The sequence below is a fragment of the Taudactylus pleione genome, unplaced genomic scaffold, assembly GCF_031769625.1.
Source record: "Taudactylus pleione unplaced genomic scaffold, aTauple2 ptg000040l, whole genome shotgun sequence".
Classification (NCBI taxonomy): domain Eukaryota; kingdom Metazoa; phylum Chordata; class Amphibia; order Anura; family Myobatrachidae; genus Taudactylus; species Taudactylus pleione.
This window is the reverse complement of record NW_028284442.1, coordinates 33261670-33286065: the sequence shown is the minus strand read 5'-3', so window position 1 is coordinate 33286065 and position 24396 is coordinate 33261670. Positions and strand designations below refer to the sequence as shown.

The 24396-nt window shown below is 43.6% G+C and overlaps 1 protein-coding gene across 1 annotated transcript in view; it reads right to left on the bottom strand.

Moving 5' to 3' along the window:
* The window catches only part of RNF43 (ring finger protein 43), a 65271-nt gene extending 48606 nt beyond the window's left edge, over positions 1–16665 (bottom strand). Inside the window, exon 1 of the mRNA XM_088454259.1 lies at positions 15735–16665. Within this exon, the coding sequence (XP_088310385.1) occupies positions 15735–15965 (231 nt within the window). The 5' untranslated portion in view covers positions 15966–16665. The remainder of the gene's footprint in view (positions 1–15734) is intronic.
* Positions 16666–24396: the final 7731 nt, after the last annotated feature.

Genomic DNA, 24396 nt, shown 5'->3' with positions numbered 1-24396 from the left:
TGTCCAAAACCATGTTCACACCAAATGAAGTACAGCGAACCGCTGTGTAACACGAATATGCCAGTGCTTTGCCATGTGCTGAGCTGTACAGTGATCCCGATAACAAATGCTTAAACTTTTCAAAGAGCTGCCTAATAATATTAATCCTATTAGACGTGTAGTGACATTTTTATTTACTTTAAACAGTGTTTTTATAAGTTACTTATGTCCTGCCCTCACTTTAACCCCGCTGAGACTCCATTCTTACAATACAGATGTCAGGGTGGCGTTCTTGGGTTGTGCTGCGTTTAATCATTAGACAGCTGTAGAAGGGAGAATAATCCCCCGTTTAATGCTAGATCATTCCACAACCCCCAAACACAGCCAGACAGAAACATGTGTATAAAACTATAAAGTTACAGTGAAGAGGTTATAAAAAAAAATAATCTATCTACTAGTATATATGGCATGCCAGCATACAGACAGGATACATATTTTATTTCAGGGTTGGAGACTAAAGAGGATATGTAATAGAATACACAGGGCTGATTCGTGCTCACTGACGATGTTCGCATAAATTAGCGCATACATCTTAATAGCTAAAAAACACACGTGTGTCTACGCACAGAGAGACGCGGGACCGATTGAGGCACTCTGACGCTGGAATGTATTTAAGCAGACGCACAAAAATATTTTGTCTAATGGGCGTGTTATGGGAGTGGGTGCGAACTCAAGACGCTTAATCGCATACATGCTCTGACAGAGATTCTGCACCTAGCAATCTGCAAGTCCCGATGGTGCTTCCGATGGTTGGACTGCAGCCGCTCAAAGTGGGAGTCACAGCAGTTGTGCATTCAGCCGCATGCTTGTACACTAGGGGAAGGGCCTTTAATAGCATTAGTATAAAGTCGCAGATGTGACTGCAGGAAAAAACACTAAAGTGGTCGCAGCAATGTGCGAATCAGTCCCACTAGGTGGTATTATTTAAAAAAATAAAAGTAGCATAAAGAGGGGCCACTGTACTAAGAAAATGGAATCATGGCCTTGCAAGGTGATTTATATACTATTTATACTTTAAGTTTGCCATAAAACAAATGCTCAGGAATTATTCTAATAACACGGTCTTAATTGAACAGTTATAACAAATATTATTCAAGTGTAGAACAGTAACACTGACAAATTAATCAATAACACAACATTAAAATGTTCAGGTGGACACATGCACTGTAATTTTTGTGGGTCAATAGGACCACTAGACCACAGAAGTTTAAAATGTCCAAAATGAAGCATGAAGGTCAAACAGATTGTTCATCTGCCTGACAGTCGATTGCTGCTCTATTAAAAAGCATTTCAAATCTAATGCTGCAGTCATTTAAGCTCCTGTGACATCACTGGCCCTGCCCCTGTGTGAGTGTGTGCATTTATCAAATATGGGTTTGTGAAAACCTAAGCAAGTCTGGGAATTAAAAATAAACTAATACAGGGGTAGGCAACATTTTCCACTTTGGGTGCCAGACGTTCAACATTGCAAAAAGAAAACAAAATACACGTTTCCGGAGTGCCAGCACCATCAGAACACATGCAAACATTAACAAATGTAATGAAATAGATGGGTGACAAAAATATCAGTATCTTTCTAGCTTTTCCTTTTTTTGAAGCTAGTTTGCTCAGTTTAGGTTTGAAATTTGCAGTGTGGAAACAAAGATCTGCTTCAGAATTTTGTACTTTTATTCGACTATGATCAGGTCCAACTGTGACAGGGTTCACGCACTTAACAGAGGCCCATGCTTTGCTAGGTATGCAGGCCACACTTGGGATCTCCAGTTTGGATATGGTTAAGCATGCCGAAGTGGCTTAAGAGGGGAGAAGCAAAGCACTGCGCGGAATAGGAGAGGGTACCCACTGGTTCCACACAACACATGCTTGAGTGTCACTTTGCGGCACTAGTGCCAAGGGTTGCCAGTTCTGGAACAAAGAGCCAGCAAATCAATTTGGCGCAACAGCTTAAAAGAGACACAGGGGTGTGAGCAGCCAATCAAAAGCCGCAAATTCTTGACTTGCAATTGCTCCATCTATGAATAGGTTTAGTTAAAGAATATGTAAAGCCACTGACAACTATATGGCAAAGGCTGGGAACTGCAGAGCTGACTCACATACATGGAATAACTACAGGATTTATACTCAACAATTTAAACGTCATGGTTTAGTCCTCATCTATGTATAAATACGGAGCTATTTAGATAAATATTTCAGTTCTGTAATAAGGAAGAGTCTAGCATTTCATTGGGAGAGGAAAACGATTTGTACTTAGGAAGAAAGGCTAAGTATTCATGAGCAAAACAGCATTTCCAGCAACAGGATAAAAACACCACAAATGACATCATACAATAGTCTGAATCATAATGATATACGGTAAGGAGTTTAGGAAACCAACATCACTGGGTGATCATTTGCTTGTCATACTCAGGATATCTGTCTGAAGCTTAACCACTAGATGACGGGGCACAGTACGAATTAAAGAAATGGTCATGTGCCCCTTTTTCTCCTCCATTTTTTATTCCTAGTGGGAAACTCCAAACTGGAAAATACAGCTCTTTCAGTAGAATCCAATGTTGGGAGATCCAGCAAACCTTCAAACGAAGATAAGTGGAAGTGTTGCCCATAGCAACCAATCACACTGTAGTAAACATGTATCTAGTACACTCTATAAAATGATAGCTAGTAGTTAATAGGTTGTTACAGGTAATACCTACTTTAGAAGGTTTGAACAATCGTCCCGGAATATTTGCAAGGCAAGTAGCAAACACCAGTAGAATCAGCAGCCAAGTCTGGGCACTGCTGGAGGTGTTTAGAGAATATGGCATCTGATTGGGCATTGAGCATTGTGAATGGTATTTATTTTCATTAGAAAAACATGTATACTTTGTTTATATATAAGTGTTTTGCTCAGATATTCTTCCTCTAGGGTGTTGCTGTATGACTGAGCTCGTAAGGTGCGTACACACGGGACTACGGCACGACGATCAGATAACGATAGTTATCTGATCGTTCTGCATGTGTTGGATGATCATTATCGAACATCCAACACATGCATTAACCTATAACAACCCGCGATTAACGATTGCGGGTCCCTATAGTAAACAGGCTAACATGGTCGAAATCGACCATGTATGCCGGTTTGCCTGGGCAATGGTCGATAACGACCATTCGTGCCCGCGCATCGACCATCGTTTGGTCATTTGCAGGGGCATTAAAGTGAACGATTTGAACGATAACAATAAGATCTTTATTGTTATCGTTTAAATCGTTCACTTTATCTGAACGTGTGTATGCAGCTTTAGGGTCAGTTACAACTTGACCAGTCATGTCGATCATCAACAAAACTCTGCAGCCATCAGAATTATAAATCATCTAAAATATAATTGCAACTTAGAAGAGAACAAACAAGATGGACGTGAACCAAATGGAAGAGAGGGCCGTGCCTGTGAGAGGGCAGTGCTGAGACAATAGAAGCTAGTGGGACAGGAGTGGGCATGGGGCAGGACACATACGGGAAGTAGTATCAGGTGAGGGAAATAAAGGCTTTGGGGGATATGTATCAAACATTAAAGAGAGATAAAGTGGTTGGAGATAAAATACCAACCAATCAACTTCCAACTGTCATTTTACAGACTGTGGGCCTGATTCAGAGCCGCTCGCTCTGAATCAGGGCCGGGCTTTTTTTTTTTTTTGGAGCGGCCTCTTGACCGCTCGCATAGCTGCGGGTGACCACCCACAGCTAATGCGAGTGGCCAGGATGATGGTCGCGATGGTCAAGACCATCGAGCTTGCGACGAGACCCTTGTGCTAGGGTCTCGCCCATCGCAAGCCCCAGAGAGCTTTCGGCTCTAACAGAGCCGGGAGCTCTCCACTGACATCACTTGTGATGTCATTGGGGCCGCCCCCAAACGGCAGGCGTTCTCATGGGAACGCCTCCGTTTGGGCAGCCACCCACCCGGCCAGCCCACCAAACGGGGCGAGCTGTCACTCAACATCGACAGCTCGCCCCCTCTGGTGCGAGACCCGGAGTGACGGAGTGCCCGTTGCAAGCCAGGTCTCGCGCATGACGGAGCCGGCTCAGTCGTGCGCATGCGCTGTGGGCCACCATCGACCTGGTTGCGAGCGCTCAGCGCTTGCGACCGGGTCTGAATCAAGGCCTTTGTATTTGAAAAATGACAGCTAGGAGCGGATTGGTTAATGGGTGATTCTCTGTGTGAAGCACAGGATATTTACATATATTCAAGTAACTGAACTGTTTCTATATCAATAATTTTTTTCTGGTGTCCAAGTCTTAAATACTTCAGTTATTTTTAAAAACTCGGCATGATGCACAGTAGAGTCCTGTGCATCACACAGAGCATCACTCTCCGAGTCCTGTGCATCACACAGAGCATCACTCTCCGAGTCCTGTGCATCACACAGAGCATCACTCTCCGAGTCCTGTGCATCACACAGAGCATCACTCTCCGAGTCCTGTGCATCACACAGAGCATCACTCTCCGAGTCCTGTGCATCATGCAGAGTTTTTAAAATTCCAGAAGGAACGGTTTTACTGTAGGGACATTTTATCTGGTGTATATTTTCTACCAATGAAGTATTTAAGACTTGGACACCAGAAAAATAAAGTATAGAGACAGTTCACGTGCTTGAATGTATGTAAATGTCCTGCGCGTCACACAGAGAATCACCCTAATAAAGTTTCTCTCTCCAAGTTTGATTAATCTTCCCCCTAGTCATAGCTGTAGCAAGGGCAAAGGGGGTGGCATATCGGCTGTTACTTGACTCCCCAGCACCAGTAGCCAAGTTGGTTCCAGAGCCGGCCACAGCCAAATTAGTGCCCTAGGCAAGAGTTTGGGTGGTGACCCTCCTGCCCCCCCAGAGGGATTCTGAAAAGGGATGTGGCCTCCTGGAAGGGGCAGGGTATCGCTTTGCTGTGGCCCCATCCCCCATTGTGCTGTGCTCTTAGCACCCCTCACCGCTCTCCCAGCACAGCACAGCACAGATCACAGCACCCATCACTCCTCTCCTAGCACAGCACCCATCACCCCGGCCCGTTAGCTTAGCTCCGATTGTGGATGATGCGCAGCGGCAATAACAACTGCCAGAGTTTCTGCCCACCCGGCAGCAGGTGCCCCGGCTGTGCCTGCCCCAAACTTCTGCCGCCCTAGGCAGGCTTGGATGCCCCTAGGCATTTGCTTAGTTTACCTATGCCTAGGGCCGGCTCTGGTTGGCTCCAAGCTCTCTGCAGTGCCGCGCACGTGGCAGCATAACACTGTCAGTACACAGAAGCATAATCTTTGTATGGCTTATATTAGTGACAGGCTAAACATCTACTTTCACAACAGAGACAACCGAAAGTCATAAAACCAGACTAACCAAACACTGCAGAGGTGCAATAAATACACTTCTTTGGGTTACACACATAGCAAGCTGGACAATTGGACAATTTTAATGGTTTCGAACAAACTGGTCTGTCTGTGGGGCAAAAAACAAGCAGACTGATCTGAAAATAAACCAGAAAACTCTGAACAGTCACCAACATGAATTGGGTCCCAAGACAATGCGATAAAAAGCTATGCCATGCGTTTCTTTAGAAAAAAAGTTATCTAATGCAGGGCTAGACAAATCTCAGGATACAAGTAGCCAATAGAACTAAAAAATTGCTCTTGGTGCACAACTATTGGGAATTATCTCCACTGAAGACAATGGCCCTCATTCAGAACCACTCGCGAGCGGCTGTCCGCTCACTAGTGGGTCGATGGTCCGCACTGCGCATGCGCACGACGGAGGGAGCTCCGTCGTGCGCATGCGCAAGACGCGCCGAGCGAAGGACTTTCCTTCGCTCGGAGTGTCTCATCAAAGGGGGCGTGCTGTTGATGTTGACTGACAGCACGCCCCCTTTGGTGGGCGTGCTGGGGGCGTGCCTGCCAGACGGAGGCGTTCCCAAGGGAATGCCTACCGTCTGAAGCCGGCCCCACTGACATCACTAGTGATGTCAGTGGGAGTGATTTTGGCTCTGATAGAGCCAAAATCACTCCTGGCCTTGCGGTTGAAAAACTCAACCGCAGGCTTTTGCTCGCAGTTTCGATGGTCGCGATGGTCAAGACCATCGTGACCATCATCCTGCACGCTCGTATATGCTGTGGGTGGTGACCCACAGCTATTCGAGCGTCCAGGAGGACGCTCCATATTAATGGAGGTGGGCCCTGATTCAGAGCGAGCGCTCTGGTCAGAGCGTCCGGCTCTAAATCAGGGTCAATGTATGCACAGCTGGCTCCTGGGTTTGACTCACTGGCTAGGAAATTCAACAATGTTTTGTTCACCACTAACCTAATGTCACAGAAGATTTTAAACCTTTTTTTTCACTTCCTTTAATAACTGTAAATATAAAATATGCAGCTTAAATTTTACCTCAATCAATATTTGGTCAAGCAGGTCTCTAGGATATGATGGTGGTATCATAGGGAATACAGTTTAATGGTGAATTAACATCAACTCCACTAACTCAAACAATGCAAAGACTTTTGGCGACCCAAAAATAAATACAATTGTTAGACAATATCTGACGAAACAGCCCAACCAATGGGGATATTGCAGTTTTGAATGCAAGACGGACATTGAGTGGCATTGGGCATGGTAAGGTCTAGAATGCACAGATTTCTTTTTAATTGTATATGTGCAGGGAAAACATGTTTTCGAATTCTCTAGACGCCTTACTGTAGTTCTGCACATGCCAGCCAGCCTACGTCTGGATGTAAAACAAGTTCTCTATAAGAAACGGAAATTTTAGACCCAACTTGTTAATTCCAGAAACATAAGCCAGGGTGGCACAGAAGTTAGCATTGCTGCCTCACAAAGCTGGGGACATGGGTTCAGTTGTGAACAGGGCACTATATGTTTGGAGTTTGTGCCTGTAGAGAATTTAGAGTCTTCTCTAGTGGCGACTTACGGGTTGCGTTGTGAACATTATAAAGTTAGACCTAGGCCTTTAGCCTGCCTCCGCGGATCGCTTCCTGAGCAATCCGAGGAGAAGTCAGGACTCAGGAGGCAGCCGCACTCCCACAAGCCCCGCGCACCCCTCTGCCTCAGTCTGCAGTGCACTTCCCCTTCCTGTTAGCTGCAGCCAGAAAATAGATGGATGCTGGAGTGCGGCTGGAATGAGTGCACAGAGCTGCTGGATGGGACTGCTATACAGGGGAGGAAAGGAGGGGGGGGGGTGTAAAGAGATATGTGAGATTTGGAGAGAAGGGATCTCAGGGGGCAATAGGACTGGTATGGAGGGGGGGTGGAGAGATACGGAGATTGGGGGGCTCGGGGCAATGGGACTGCTATACAGGGTAGGATAGGAGGGGGGGTGTAAAGAGATATGGGAGATTTGGAGAGAAGGGGGCAATAGGACTGGTAGGGGTGGAGAGATACGGAGATAGGGGATCTCGGGGCAATGGGACTGCTATAGATGGAGCAGAGAGATGTGAAGGGGTTGATGAGACTGCTATGGAGGGGAAGGAGTGAGATATGGAGCGACTTGAGCTCAGAGGGTTGTAAGACGATATGGAGGGGGGAGACAGATATGTAGGTAGGGGTCAGTGAGAGAAATATGGAGGGGCAGTTACAAATATGGAGGGGGAGATGAGACCGATATATGGAGGGGGAGGGGCAGAGAGATATGGAAAGAGGGCATGATGAGACTGCTGTGGAAGGGAGGATGCAGAGATATGGAGAAAGTGCGTCTCACAGTGGGGAGTAAGAGCTATATAGAGGGCAATACAAAGCTATGAAGGGAGCAATGGGAGAAAAATAGGGGTCATTGAGAGATACAGAGGACATAATGAGAGAGATGTGTAGGGAAGGGTGCTCAGGTGGAGAGGAGACAGCTAAGGAGAGAGTAGGCAGAGATATACAGTATGGAGGTAGGGGGCAGTGAGAGCTAAGGCTTTTTAAAAAGGTGTTTAATGCCTATATATATTTTCCAAACAGGCCTGTACCTCTCTGTAATTTATACAAGCCCCAACAGAACCTGGAACACCAGCAAGTTTTCAAGGCAGCAAGTGCAGGTAGGACATCTTGGCCTTGTGTATTATATGTACATTTTCATTTTCTAGGTTTGTTCTGGTATTTTATTTTGTTGGGGCTGGTTGGTGGGAGAAGGTGCTAGATTGTTCAGTCATTGCTTTTCAATAGGTGTATTTACAGCTGGACTTGCCATCTGGAAAATGCCAGTAGGGCTGATGGGCCCTACTGGCAAGCCAGACCAGCGATCTGCTGGGCTGGCAGGCTTTTTCTCATTTGCAGGCGCTACGTGACATCATTACATCACTTCACTCAACTTCATACTGTAGGAGCTGCTCGAAGACAGGACGTAACGCAATGCCACGCACCTGTTACTCACAGCACACCCTAGTGACTCATGGACATGACCCCTTTTCGGTGATAAGGAAATAACAGGGCAAATTGTTAGCCCCAGTTTGTCCCTGGGTGTATTGGATTATCAAACCTTCACCCAGCAATACGACAGATTGCCCAGGACAACAGCTGCTGGCAGACCTTACTTTCACAATGGGGTCATGGTGATATCTCTCTCTTTCACTTGAGCCCCCACCCCCCCCCGGCTTAATCAGTAATTCTTTACAGGCAGGATCCACCCCCTGAATGTCGCCATTGTTATGGACCCAATGACTATAACCTGGACACCCCAACAACATGAAATTTGCTTTAAATACCTTGTGAATCCTTGGGAGATCCAATTACATAAAACATACATAGCATCGAAATAGCGGTGTATGTTTATGTAATTGGATCTCAAAGGATGCCATTACTCACGCAGAACCAACATGGTTAGGTGAATTATTATATTAGTGTCATGGTAAAATATTAGGAGCATTATGATGTATACTAGGACAGTGTGTAAAAATTGGAATGTCTTGTGAAAACAAGGAAAATTAAAACCCACTGCCAAAATAACCTTTAATACTAATTATTGCTGCATTTTCCATATTCCAAAGTACTTACTAGAAATGACTAACAAGTTCCATTATTTTTAATCAACCATGACTTCTCAGTTGGTCTAAATTATACATAACAAAAAACCATACTAAATAAACCACATCACACACATAAAAAGGGCATTATCTTATCCTGGACCACACATGCTGTAAACACTGCAGCAATACCAAACTCCCGGGAGAGCAGGGAACCCTCTCAGGACTCTGACGCATTTTGCATCACCACGCTCCCCCCCAGGTCTCACCACTTGAACCTCAGCTCCAGGACACCCCCATCAGGATGCACCCAGCAAGGATGTGCTGCACTGACTAAATCAAGTTAGGGATAATCTTAGCTGCTGTTCTGCATTTGCTGACTTTGTATATACCTCTATTTTATGCAACGAAGAACAAATTCTTCACCGCTTCCCCTTTTAAATTGTAAATATCAAAACCCCTCTCAAACACCCTGTTTTCTCAGTTATGCCTAGTACAGGGAAAGTCATGTGCTAGACATAGTATTATCACTTTATCATAGTATTATCACTAAAAGCAAACTTCGCAATTATGTCTGCCAGCACTTTGCCTGATCTCTACAATATTTTCCCGGCTCCTTCATACATATGCACTGAGAAAATAATTAAAAATTGAGATTTTTTTTTTTAAAGAATGAACAAAAACTACTGTGTGCATTAGTGATTTTACTTCTTTTCTATATAGCGCGCACACATCCTGCAGCACTGTAAAGAGAAAGTTTGGTAATGCCTATCCCAGTGGATCTTCAAATCTATATTCCCTACCACATGTACACACACATACACTAGGGTTAATTTTTGTTATAACCCAGCTAACCTACCTGAGGTTTTGGAATTAACGTAAAGACTCCACATAGAGAGGGCCTTGGTGGAAATCGAACCCAAGACCTCAGTGCTAACCACTACACCACAGGCAGTAATGCCAACCTCTACACCAACTATGCTGGCCCATTCAGATTGGTGTGAACGAGCCCTCAGAAATCAGTCTGCCAAACCCTACCACCAATGACAGTATAAAGGCATGATGCTGGCAATAAGTTATTTACCACAAGAGCTAGTGCGATTTACTCTACGCAGTCTGCTCTTGGCTCCCAAACTTGTGATCACGAGTCTCAGTTGTTTTCAATAACATGCTGGACTCTTGAGTTGCAACCACAGGAACACTCTGCACATAGTCAGCACTTGTGGCCACAAACAGCCACAATTAGAAGCCTACCATGGGATGACGTCATGGGCAGTATACAGAAGAAGTGTGGTCTAGCATGTTTTTTAAAACCTGATTTAATTAATCCCAGTCCGAAGGTTTAATTATTCCCAGACTATGGCAGCATACCCATGCCTTGCCAGAATATAACACCCCATGTTATTGAATCATGAAAAAATTTCACACACATAAATAAGATATAGAGAAAGGCTCAGGGGATTATGAGAAAGCGATGGCGAAACTTGGCAACTGTCCTGAAAATGTCCTGAAAGTGGACAATTTATATCATATCTCCCAACAGCCCCAGTATTCACTGGTCAGTCCTGATTTTCATAGACGGTGTAATGGTTAGCGTTACTGCCTTACAGCAATGAGGTCATGGGTTCAATTCCCACCATGGCCCTAACTGTGTGGATTTCCTCCGGGTACTCTGGTTTCCTCCCACACTTCAAAATTATACTGGTAGGTTAATTGGCTTCCAACAAAAATTCACCCTGGTGTGTATGTGTGCGAGCATGTGGAAGGGAATATAGATTGTAAGCTCCACTGGGGCAGGGATTGATGTGAATGGCCAAATATTCTCTGTAAAGCGCTGCGGATTATGTGTGCGCTATATAAATAACTGGTAATAAATACATTTTCAGATGACCAGTTCAAGGTTTTCAGATCAAGATTTTCAGTTGACCAGATCAAACAAATATTAGTGCCTATGTGATGTATATCATAATAGACAAATATTGCCCATGATTATTAGATTCATGATGTAGAAGCAACTAATATACAAATTTGTATTAATAAAACATTTTGTCATTACAGCTATACATTTCGCAGCCTGTGACAGTTGCCGCACCACACACTTATGGTGATGTTTGTCTAACTGTGCGTCTCACCATCGACATTGCATACCTGAAGCGCAAAACCATCCCAGACGTCGATCTATAGGACAGAAATAGACCACTGACAACACTCTAAGCCGTCAAAGGGGTTGGATATGGGATATTGGCGCCAGCATCCCATCAGGGTTAGGATACTGACAATTGTCACGGGGTCAGTATCCTAACCATCCCCCTCTCCCTACCCTAACCCTCCCTCCCCAGGGCCTGAAGCTAACCTTCCCCAGCACCCTAAACCTAACCCTCCCCCCTAGTGCCTAACCCTCCCCCTAACTCCAGCACTTACCATCGGGATGTCGGCCCTGACATCCTGACTGTCGGGATATTGACTGGATCCCCTTCAAACACATAAGTTGCCTCAAATTGAACTCCCATGGCTCTGATGTTCTCCAATTACCCTTTTGTTATCTACTAGCTGGGATACCTAGCGTTACCCGGGGAGACCATGGCATATAAAAATTTGCTTGGAGGAAATTAGTAACTGTCAGTGCGACAGTTGATCCACCGACTCACTGCTCTTCCATTGGAGCTCTGCCTTCCCACCACTGGTATATATCAGTCTGTGTCTTTGGATCAGTGCAGTTTTAGGCACTGGAAGACATCCTGAGCAAACTTGTTTAAACCAACATTTCAAATCAGACTCCACAGCCTACTTGGTGGGCACCATGTTGACTTCCATAGCCCTGATGAACTTCAAACACAAAAACCTACTCTTGGTCAAACTACACCACTATGCCAAATTTGGTGGAGCTAGGTACAAAACTCTGGCCGTGCATAAAGGATAAAACAGACACACACTTTCTCGGAGCACCCAGGTGCCCTAGCCACTAATACCCAGTTAAGGATGCTGTATTGAGGCCCCTCTAGTGTATGCTCCCTAGTATAAGTGGGCATGGTGGTGCCTGCGAGTAGTCTATATGGGATCAGATGGGAGCAATGACTGAAGTATAGAAGTAAAGCACAAAATATATAGTTAGCATCTGCTGTGGCAAGAAGACATTACAATGAAAATGTAAAACCAAAGCACACCGACTAATAGACTAATAGCCCTAATATAGTAAAAAGCACAGAAGTTACATAAAACGTGTGTACGTGTGAAGTTATTATGAAAATCTGTGTCTATGTATTAATCATATGACAAAAATACCTCTACACAATATTTACAAAGACCTCACTGTCTTGATTTAAAAAGAAAAAAAAAAAATACCATTGTGTTTACAGATTTAATCACATCCATTAATGTGGCCCATCAGTCTTTTCTAATGCAGGAATGAACAGAGTAAGCTCATTAAAATTATTCAGGACTATGGGGGTGGGTTGGGGGAATGCAAGAGGTTTCAGAATTTCCAAAAGTGCTAATTTTGTCTATAAAAGAATTGCTGCTTTGAATTCTGATGCAAATTCGCTGAAAAGTCTGCAAATGTGGACTGTATTACATTTCCTCCCAAAGTGTAAATTATAACAGATGCAGGGCAAACAGAAAAATGATACAATAGATTAATATAAAAATAAAAATTTATATAGACACACATTTTTGATCAGTAGCTTTATTTTAGGGCCTAATCAGATATATGGTTCACAATATGGCAGATGTAAATTTTGGACCAAATGGTATTCTTTAAAGTCGGTACGCCTCAAATGGGGATTATTAACTATTACCACCACTTATTTATATAGCGCACACTTATTCTGCAGCGCATTACAGAGCATATTTGGCCATTCACATCAGTCCCTGCCCCAGTGGAGCTTACAGCCAATACTCCCTACCACATGCTCACACACATACACACTAGCGTTAATTTTTGTGGGAGACAATTAACCTACCTGTATATTTTTGGAGTGTGGGAGAAAACCCACGCAAGCACAGGGAGAATATACAAACGCCACACAGTTAGGGCCGAAGTGGGAATCGAACCCACTACCTCAGTGCTGTGAGGCAGTAATGCTAACCATTACCCCAGTCTATGCCACAATTTTGAAGAAAAAAAAAAAAGGAGGGACAGGACTTACATATTTTCCCATTTATTTAATTTTATTCAATAAAGGCTTTGAAAACCCTCATAAAAAAAATTCAATTGTTCTGTAAATAAATATATTTTCCTTGGCATTGAAACTTGACAGACACCTTGAAGCAGGTAATGAGAAGTTACCCAGCTCATGTACGTTGTAATATTAATGACATAATAAAAATGTGTCCGTGATAAAACAAGTATTGTACCTTGCAACTGCTTTTGTTATGTCACAGCTAAGTTCTTCCTACAGGTATAAAAGTGTGCCCACTACAGCAATGAATTCATCTCACAGAGCCAGGAAGAGTCTCCACGTGTGAAGAGTAGACAGACAGCCTTTTACATGCAATTAAGGTACCCACAAACCTCAGATTGTGAAATGCTGCAGGAATTTGTCAAATGCATTTCACAAATGCCAGCAGCAGCAGCTGTATTACACATTGAAGGTGCGAACGTTTTAGGACGTTTACAAGCTATTTGCTCCAGGACTAAGAACATGTGATTATTATTCAATTTTCTCATAAATACATAAAAGGTATGATTGAGAAATCGGAATGCAAGTTCCATAACTTGAAGATAAGTAAACAAAAGATTGATTCAAAATTCTACATTAGTGCCTACCTGGCTGGAATTTTTTTTTTTTTTTTAGATGAGAAGGGGACAGCAAAACCTTAATTTACTACCATTTCCTGTAAACAGGAGGACACCTGAACTTAGATTGCAGTAGGATGTATTACTCATCTAGTGACATAAAAAATACACTTACGTCCTAGTTCGCCCTCATCCTTATCCTAACTTTTTGAACTCACAAAAGTAATCAGATTGTTACAGCATTACGAATTGGCAAGCGCAATGTAATAAAGTATGGAGGGGGGAGGGAACAATAAATTAAAAAAAAAAATCTATGTGACAAACTGAATTAACAAATTCATATGATATAGAAATGTAGGCTCATTTGCAAGGAATCAATCCTTTTAATAAAAGGATGAGCACTGTATTATTTATTATGGAAATAAGAAAGTATTATATGGCATTTACACTTCTATTTTCAAATTAATTATATGCATAAAAGGAGTAAACAGTATACTACTTTCAATATATTTTACTACATAAATAATTTATATATTAAGAAATACAACACTTGGGTGCAGAGCCTTGTGACCAATTTCACCTACACGGGTGCAGAGCCTAGAACAGTAACCTCTAAATTACTCTCACGCATGTATAATGTTTAACTACCACATCTGCACATATTGCAAGGGAGCTACACTGCATTCAGATTTACTGCTAGAACTAAAGTTTTGTTTTGTAAATCTAGAATAGATAAGCCCCCTGATCCTTAGACCCCACAAGTGACATTTAATCCAATTAATAAACAGGTTATGTAAGCAAATTGAGTTGTATGTGATTGTAATTACCCAGTAGGTGAAAATGAGAAAGGCCATAGTTCTATAGCCAAGGTCATACAGTCACAATAGATTCCCAAAATAAAACAAAGATATGCTTGTACAACTTTATAAAGCTTGCATTCACCATACAATTTGATTTTATTATTTTGTATAATCAGTTATACTGTGCCTGTTTACAAAATTATACAATTCAAAATGTTTTATTGTTTATTAAAAGGACAGTAGAAAAGTCATGTGCACAGCATTTTAAAGCAGCTATAATCCTAAATATGTCAAATTATGCTCAATTATATCAATGTACTTATTTACAAAAAAAAACAAAAAACTGTACACATTCATTAAGAATAATAGTAGTACTATTACTTTACCAAGCAACTTCTGCTAGTTCCTTGCACTTTCATTTGGTTACCTATACAAACATTTTTTGTCTAAATTTATTAAATAATAATAAAAATAAATGATCCTGCAAAATACAACTTTATCCAAGCATGTTTCAGGTTAGCACGTATACTATAAGCATATTAGAAAGATCAAAGAAGCACAACTCAAAACCAAAGGTTTGGGTATTCAGTGACAATGTTGACATGACTACGCCAGAAAGTCGACATGTATTGTGTCGAGTTGGTTAAATGTCGACACCTGGAAAATGCTAAACTATGAAATGTTGACATTAGTATTAAGGTTCATTTTAGGGTGACCATGACGACATTTCACCAGTGTCAACATGATGAATGTTGCCCTAATACATCAAACCCTTATCTTAAAATTGCATTTGTAGTTGTCAAAGGCATGGATAACTATTTACTGTACATTTTTATGGTATTTATTAGATAGGACAGAAGCACTGGCAGACCACATCTCCAGTGATAATGACAGTCACCTGCACTTAAGCATTTAGGATTGGTTACATTATGGCCTTTGAGGAGCAGCGGGGTAATTAGAGGCTGCAGCTGAGGTTCCTTTAATGTTATTTTTGGCTAGACCCAATCTAGTTATTACCATGGGATGTAGTTATGTCTCTCCCCTCTGTAAGTTACCTGTCTAGAAGTACCACACCACGCAGTCCTAGCAATGGGGTCATCTGCCCCCTGGGCCTCAGACTATAGATGACATGCATGTAGGAACATGAGGACACTGCCACAGCTCAGTGTGGATGCCAGGGCCTGATGGCATGAGGCTACTCACCTGGAACAGCCTGCCTTCTGCCGGGCTCGCCTCTGCCACCCTGGCGAATATCCCCTCCACTGTGAAGTTTGGCGACACCATCTTCAAGGGGAAGACCGCGATCCGTGCCCGCTGCCTCTGCCCCAGGTCCGTGCCCGCCAGAGTGGGCTGCAGGGTTATCAGTAGCAGCAGCAGCCAGTGGGATGCCAGCTGCAGCCAGGCTCTACTCATACTGCAGCCAGCAGCAGGCATCCATAGCGCAGCCTGCCAGTCCCGGGAACCCTGCGTGCCAGCAGTGCCAACCGCCTACCCCCAGGGCAGGGGGCCGCATACACCCCCACCCATGACAGCAACAGCAGGGCCTCTCTGATTCCGCTGATCGCTACCAGTGAGGTGTCCCGCGTGGAGTCACAGCCCACTCACTGCCCACTCTCCATTCATTTGTTCTCAGCTAGTGCAACCAGGGGGGGCTCAGCCTGGTAGTCGTCCAGCAACATCACTCGTGGAAAGCAGCAACCAGAGGTGCCTGACGCTGGCAATCCAACCCCACCGGGCGCAGGATAGAGCGAGCCCCCAGCGTGGGAGCTAGTGCAGGAGTCAACAGGGGAGCATGCACAGGTAGATGAGGCCGTGTGTAGCCAGGCGATGCGATCCTCCTTCCTCCTCCCCTACTGCACACACTCTGACTGTAGAAGCAGGCCCCTCTGGCCCCACTCACATCCACAGGAGCCAATCCGTGCGGGATCCAGCACTGACTGGGATAGTCCCCTCTGCACCGATCCCTTTGTAAATCTGACGGTGGGATTAGCACTTTTCTCTGTCTCGCATTCTTAGTATGGACTGTTCCCAGGGCACTGAGCCCTCCTTCCCCCGGGACTGCTGCTGTGCTTCTACCTGCTGACACAAAGTGAGGGTGGAGCAGCTGCAGGCACTCTCCTCCTCCCCCTCCCCAACTGGAGAATGCGGTTCTGCTGGCTCCCAGACTCCCTCTGCAGCCTGGCCAACAGATGGCAGCTACCCTGCCTGCTACTGCTGTCTGATCTCTGCATGTGGCTTGTGCAGGAAGCCTGTGCTTGTCATCTAGGAGATAATACAGCTAGCATATAATACATGATCTAGCATATATATTGCTTTACTTTGAATTCCATTCTGCAAACACAGTAAGCCACTTGCCCTTTACTAGAGTTAGCTAAGGTCACAGAGGAGTTACCCTGACTAACAGATTTCATTTTGTCTTTATAAGGGAACATCAGACAAAAAATTCCTAGGCGCTAATAAAAATATGTGCGAAAAATCATTAAAAAAAAATGGAAAAATAATATAAATATTAAAATACTGTATAATATTTATATAGATGCTGCTGCTAGTTCCAGTGATGGTCTGTGATAAGTCCAACCAAAAACATCCAAAGTACAAAACACTATTTAAGGAACTGTTTTAATATAAATTGTATAAATAAATACCAAGCTGATATGGCAGAAAAATGTTGTCAAGACACGTTGAATAAAAATGTAATATTTAATACAAACAAATCTATATAGTAAAAGATACACAGTGATCGCAGAAACAGGTTTTATCCACATCAATAATATAAGCTGTAATATATAGTAAAGCTGATATCTCTTAACAAATGCAACTGCGGTTAGTAGATATTGATATGTATATATATATATATATATATATATATATATACTTGAAGGGGCGACGCTCGGAGCACTATAAAACACATTGATTCCACAGCGGTTTCTAACATTTCAGGACCTTTAATCCTTTTCTCAGAGATGTGTTGAGTTAATATCCACAAGTTCCAGACACAGGCATATAGGAGCTGAATGATAAAGTCACTTGATGAAAAAATATTATTGAAACTACAAGAGAGTAGTATACTTTGGTATCTGTAATAATACACGTCTGCACTAACAAGACAAGCAACCCAGCACTCCTTCCAATCAGTTTTCAGAGTTTGCTGAATATTACTGAATAATGCGGAAGCAAATTGTGCTGGGAGCAGTAGTTCTCTAGACAGAAGTTAAACCAGGGTATAGTGTGCTTGTCCATGATGCATGTGGTAAGTATGTAACGCATTTGTTGATGCTGGTGGCGGTTAGTCCACACGTGGTGCAGTTTGCCCAGTTCTTAGATTTATTGGATCAGGTCGAAGAAGTGGCAAATAACACAGAGATATCACAGGTGTAACAGTAGTATACAGATTATATATATACACCAGCTGATAGCAGCAGTGATGCCCTGTACTATATCGGTGGTGGACGGTATAGTATACTTGCGGTCCAGCCATGTGTCTCTATACACTGAGAGTCTCCTGGGTCTATTTGTCCTCATGAAACACCTGGGAATAAAGTTGCGCAGACCCTAGTGACCGACAGCTTAGTGACCTAGTGACCGACGGCTTAGTCATACCTCATTTATCTAAGAACTCAATTTTATCTTTAAATGACAATTTATAACCCAGGCTTATTTTCTTAGTTGTGAAGGTGTACTGGTATATTTTGGGGTATATTTACTGAAGTGAGAGTTTTTAGAAATGGAGATGTTGCCCATAGCAACCAATCAGATTCTACTTAGCATTTAACTAGCACCTTCTAGAAGATAATAGCTAGAATCTGGTTGCTATGGGCAACATCTCCACTTCTAAAAACTCTCACTTTAGTAAATATACCCCCTTGTGCATCCTTTTACAATGTACGGCCCCTCCCACAGATGCACCTTATGCGGGCCATACACAGGGCAATTTGAAAACATACGACAGCTCGGTGCAACCAATGTTTTTGCTTTTGTATATAAGCGGCGGATGTGGGGGGGGGGGGCGTCAGTGCACAAGACATCAGCTAAGTCATTAGCTTTGGCATATCTATAATGGGTGAAGGGTGTGCAGTACACATGAGCCCACACCACACACCCTGCACCCATATTTAATTATACTTAACTCTTCCCTGGAGTCCCATGTCGGCCAGCGCTGCAGACAGAAAGCACAGGGTAAATGGTGTGACGGCCATTTTCCCTGTGATCTGCGCAAGCGCAGTAGAGAAGTCTATGGGAACATAGCACGGGCGCCATGTTCCCAGAGCACTGTGCATGTGCATTAGGATCTAGCACTAAGCCAGAGTCTACTGCACTGCCAGAGAGGAGGTGCCCGCACAGAGGCTGCACCCCAGCTCCCTCCTTAAACCACCCCTGGTCATTAGCATATTTTCGCAAGTCCGCTGTGTACGGAATCGCAGTCCCAACGGATTTCCGTCCATCTCTGATTCATTCCCTTCGTTCCAAAGGACAATTCTTTCTCTCGTGCTGGCTGGTATTTTTTTGGGAGATGTAGTACATACATGCCAAATGACATCATACAGAGGGCCTGATTCAGCAAGGACCGCAAGTGCTAAGACGCACACAATTGGGCGATTGTTGCGTACTGCACATGTGTATGCATCACAGTGCGTGTGCGCGAGCAAGCCACTGCGTTCGGGAATAAGGTCGCATTATGTACGCAGACCCATGGCTTTGTGATTGACAGGAAGTGCCGTTTGTGGGTGGTGACGGGGGGGTGGTCGGGCGAATGCAGGCATGCCAGTGTGTTTCAACGGCGTTGCAGGGGCGTACATTAATTAGCCACTGTGATACCATACGCAGCCTGCGGCCTCATAGCGTGCGCTGAAGTAAACAATTCCTCAGTCAGGTCTAACCTGAATTAACTGTGCGTATGGGTCCGATGTTACTCGATGTTACCGATTGTTTTGCTATGTTGCCAAAGTGTACAGATGTGAGTAAGGGGAAGTGGGCATCCTCATCTTAGGCTGAGATTGCAATGCGAATGCAAACATTTACATATAACCGCTGATATTAGCAACTGCGTTGCGTGCGTATAAGCAGAATTGCGATCCGTAGTGAATCAGGCGCAGAGTGTGCAAGAGTTATGAATTACCCATGATGTTTAGTGAGTGTATAGCATAGAAAGTGTTATGCTAAAGCCTTTCAATTCCATGTATATTAGTAAACTTAATTAGGAAGATCCAGAATGCAAATTTGACAAGTGTCCCCCTGCATCTTTCATTAAGTGCTTGGATGGGTGATTCTCTTCTGGTTACAGCTACTGAGGCACAGCTTCATGTAAGCACACATTCAGATGCCTGTCTCTCTTATAGGGCCAAATGTAATAGGGTGAGAGTTTAGAAAAGTGAGAGTTTCTGACACTTTTTAAACTTTGCCAATGTAATAGAGTCCAAAAACAAAGTAACAGAGCGAACTTGCATGTTTTTTTAGACTTAAAAAACTCTCAAGATTTAATATCTCATTCAGATGTTTTCCCATTTTGAAGATAAAACTCAACCAATGTGAGAGTTTACTGCTAAACTCTCACATTTTCTAAACTCTCACCCTATTACATTTGGCCCCTAGTGTTTGCTTTATTATTTAATCCTGTTTGCGTTACAGTGATTCAGTAACTGTCTGTTTGTGCTTCAACCTGTTTACAAATTTATCCTATATGATACTCCGTGTACCAAACTGTCTTTTTATGAATACATTTGTGTGCCTATGATCATGACCTCGGCCTTGCTTGCTATTTACATAGCTGTGTTGCCTGCCCCTAACCATTGGATGTTACACTGACTTTAACACTGTGCTGTCAGCCCCATCCGCGGCCTGTTCTCTAATAACCTTGGTTTAGGGCCTGATTCATTATGGATCGCAACTGCGAATACAATAGCGATTACGCACGCAGTTCAACTGCGATAGTATGCTAATCCATTGCGATCACAATGCTGCCGCAGCACTACATAATGACACCCTCTTTACATTACGCACGTCCGTAATGTTTAGCAAGACTGCGAAAACATAGGTACAATCGAGTACCATCGCAGCCTCAAGCACACTTGCACAAGGTCAGACCTTACTCAGAAATTGCTAACTTCAGCGCACGCTAAGAGGCCTCAGGCTGAGTACGGCATCGTAATGGATACTTTATGCACGCCCCTGCAACGTACTGGCATGCCTGCTTTTCACCGGCCAACCCCCCCCCTCACCACCCACAGACGGCACTTCCTGTCAATAACTCTGCGATGGATCTGCGTAGCCGTTCCCAATCGTAGTGGGCGGTTCGCGCACTCGCACTGCATACGCATGCGCAGTATGCAAGAATCGTCCGATTGCGTGCATATTAGCAACTGCAATCCTTGCTGAATTAGTCCGTAGCTACCTAGCAAAACTAGCCTTGCTGATGTGACCTATTATACCCCTTTTACACTAGAGCATAAACCTGGGTTTTTGCTGGGTCTACCCAGGTCGCAGCTCAGTGTAAAAGGGTCCCTGAAAAATAACCCGGCAATCCAACCCAGGTAGCTACCAGGGTCAGACCCAGGATGGACCCGGGTAATGGTGCAGTGTAAACGGCGCAATCTGAGTTATCCGACCTGGGTCATGCCTAAAATTACCTGATTGGTGGTTGTGGAGCAGTCACCTCCCACTTTTTATGACCTCACAAGTTTAGCAGGGCAGACCCAGGTTCAGTGTGAACTAGGGATGTGCAGGCTCGGATAGGTTCGAGTTTGCACGTTGAGTTCGGATTTTTCCCTCCAAAAAACGGAACTCAGAAAGAGGCAAAACGTCATCTTACATGGATGAACATCATCATTCCTGGACTTTTGTCCAGGAATGATGATGTTCGTCCATGTAAGATGATGTTTTGCCTCTTTCTGAGTTCCCTTTTTTTGGAGGGAAAAATCCGAACTCAACGTGCAAACTTGAACCTATCCGAGCCTGCACATCCCTAGTGTGAACGGGGATGACCTGAAAATAACTCAGATCGATGGTGCTGTGTAAATGGTGTCTGACCTGGGTAGGAACCATGTCTCAAAACCCAGGTCGGACCCAGGTTTTTGGTGGAAAAGAGGTATTAGTTACCACAGGAAACGCCCATCTGAAGTGATATCTGGTGAAAACTTGGATTCCCATTTGATTCCATTCCAAGATTAGCCAGCCAGTATAAAATGTTTGCACCATAGTGGGTCCTCATCTGCACTGAAGGTTTTACCTATCAATCAGGTTGTGCGTATCATAATGGCAACAGCAGATGGAGAGTAGTTGTACTGTGTTAAGTCACAGTTAAATGTCTACGGACAACAATGTCAACTGATTACAAGCTAAATTTCAAGACTGTGCTTCTTGGTTTGCGACCTTTTGCTCACATAATATTAAGTGGGCCGGCCTGTGTCCACTTCTGTCCAGACATTGATTCATGAACATTGCCTATGTAAGGTTGCAATATCTCGCAGCATTCCACTTATAGGAATCAGGACTTTTGGGTCATCTAATTACAGGGCCATATAGGAAGAGAGGCCACGATGCACCTTACAGTATATCAATGTCTCTATCCCACAATTTTGTAAATGCTTCCTGACTCAAGATGTAGAAGATAAAACAGCTTTTTTTCTCCACGCAGCTGATTGGACAGATGAGAGATAAACAACTGTATAATGCTGCATAGTGTGATGGCGCTGTGGGTGAGATGTATCAAGCCTCCTAATAAGTGAAGAGTTTGCCTATAGCAACCAATCAGCTTATAACTAGCATATATCAAGTACATTCTAAAAAATGACAGGTAGAAGCTGATTGGTTGATATGGGCAACTTCTCCACTATTACAGGGTACATCAGCCAGGGCCGGATTGATGGCCAAATGGGCCTGGAGCTGAAAATGACCAAAGGGCCTATTATGAGAAGCAAAGGAGGCGTGACCAGTGCTGTGTGGGTGTGGTCAGTGCCATGTGGGCATGTACCCCCTATACTCTCTGTTCCCATGTCTCCCTAAATATGTAAAAGGAAAAAAATCCTTCATTTTGTGAGGTAAATAGAAATACAAATTTACTACTTATGATTTATGGCTGACCGTGTGGAGAGCAGATGGCCAGTCAACATCATGTTGTCATGGCAATGGGCCTATTTTTATGTGGAGGCCTGGAGCTGTAGCTCCATCCGCCCCATTGTTAATCTGGCCCTGACATCAGCCCCTGTATTACTAAAAGTTAATCATAAGCTCAGGCTTTAATAAATAACTCCCACAGGCTGTGTGACTGTCCCATGCTAATATTTTGCCATTGAAAATGGAATATATTTTTGTGGATCACAGATAAGAGAGGAGTGACAGCTTTAAACTATTGTCAGCTCTTGGTGGAACGGAAGCCAAGGACCATGTTGTACATATTTTTTCCTGTCTGACCACCGACCACACCGCAATTTCCTCAAATTAAATGTTTGGATTTACACAGTAATACCTGTATTGCAAATAGTTTCCAATAATCAGCAAGAGTCCCAAACCTTATTGTAGTGTACAGCAAACCCCTCATCTGAATTTGGCTGTAGCTGTAACAGTTTGACAAATTCAAAATTGTTCCACTGCATTTGCATTGGTTGGTCTGTGCCCCCCCTCCCCTAAAGCATTTGCATTGGTTGGTGTTGGTCTGTGCCACCTTACAGCATTTGAAGTGCCCCTATTACAATCTGACACTGCATGATGGCCGTATGTGGCTCATGTAATACCACTACTATACAGTGACGTGCGGTCAGGTCAATGGCTGGGGAGGCACACATGTATAAAAACACAGTTTTTATATCAAAACTGATAGGGGAGGGAGTATGACAGGGGAGGCTCTGCTACTATAGTACATGTACATGCAGGGAAAAGTGAGCTTAATATGAAAATATAGCGAATGACTTATTAGATATGTCCAGAATTACTGTCTGTAGGCCTGATTTATTACGGAGCGCACGCAGTTGGCCGATTGTTGCGTACTGTGCATGCATATGCATCGCAGTGCGCTAAGTCACCACTGCAATTATGCAGAACACGGTAAGCCATCGCAGAGTGAATGACAGGTAGTCAGCATTTGGGGGTGGTGACGGGGGAGTGGTTAGAGAAACGTAGGCGTGCCTGTCCGTTTGAGCGCTGTTACACGGGCGTGCACAAATTAGTCACTGCGACGGCATAAGCAGTATGAGTACTTACTGCGTACAATGAGGTTAGCAATTAGTAAGTAAGGTCAGGGCTGCTGTAATTGTGCGTGAGGGGCCGATGGTACTCGATGTTTCCAATGTGTACGCAGGACTGCAAGGATGTGAGATAGCGGTAGTGGGAGGCAGTGGGAGTCTCTATGATGGCAGTGTGACAGCATTGTGACAGCATTCATTAGCACATTTTCGCAGCAGACCTGCGTGCGATTATGGAGCTGTGATTGCAATAGCCACCCGTAATAAATCAGGCCCTGTGTACACGAACAAAGAGATAGAGTATATGGGCGGTTATATCTGTTGCTACGCTCTAATGTGAAAACATGTTTCTGGAATGTTTCTAAGGGGTAATTATCACCTTGCTACATGTTATGTTAATCAAAAAGCAACTACACCCAAAAGGTAATTTACCCTTAAACTTAATTACCTTTAAATCATATATAGTTCTCATGCTACTATACATTGCTTTGATGGGCAGTTTCAGTTTTGATGTTTTTACAAGACTAAAATGAGACTTTTATTTTTTTATTCACTTAATCATTAATTATCCTCTTTCTGGGTTTACTGTGCATCAGTGAAATCAGGTTTATTTGCAGGTAATTACATTTTATCATTTAACGTTAATGATTCCCATTCTTGGTTCTGTAGAATTTTGTGATACTATAGTGTAG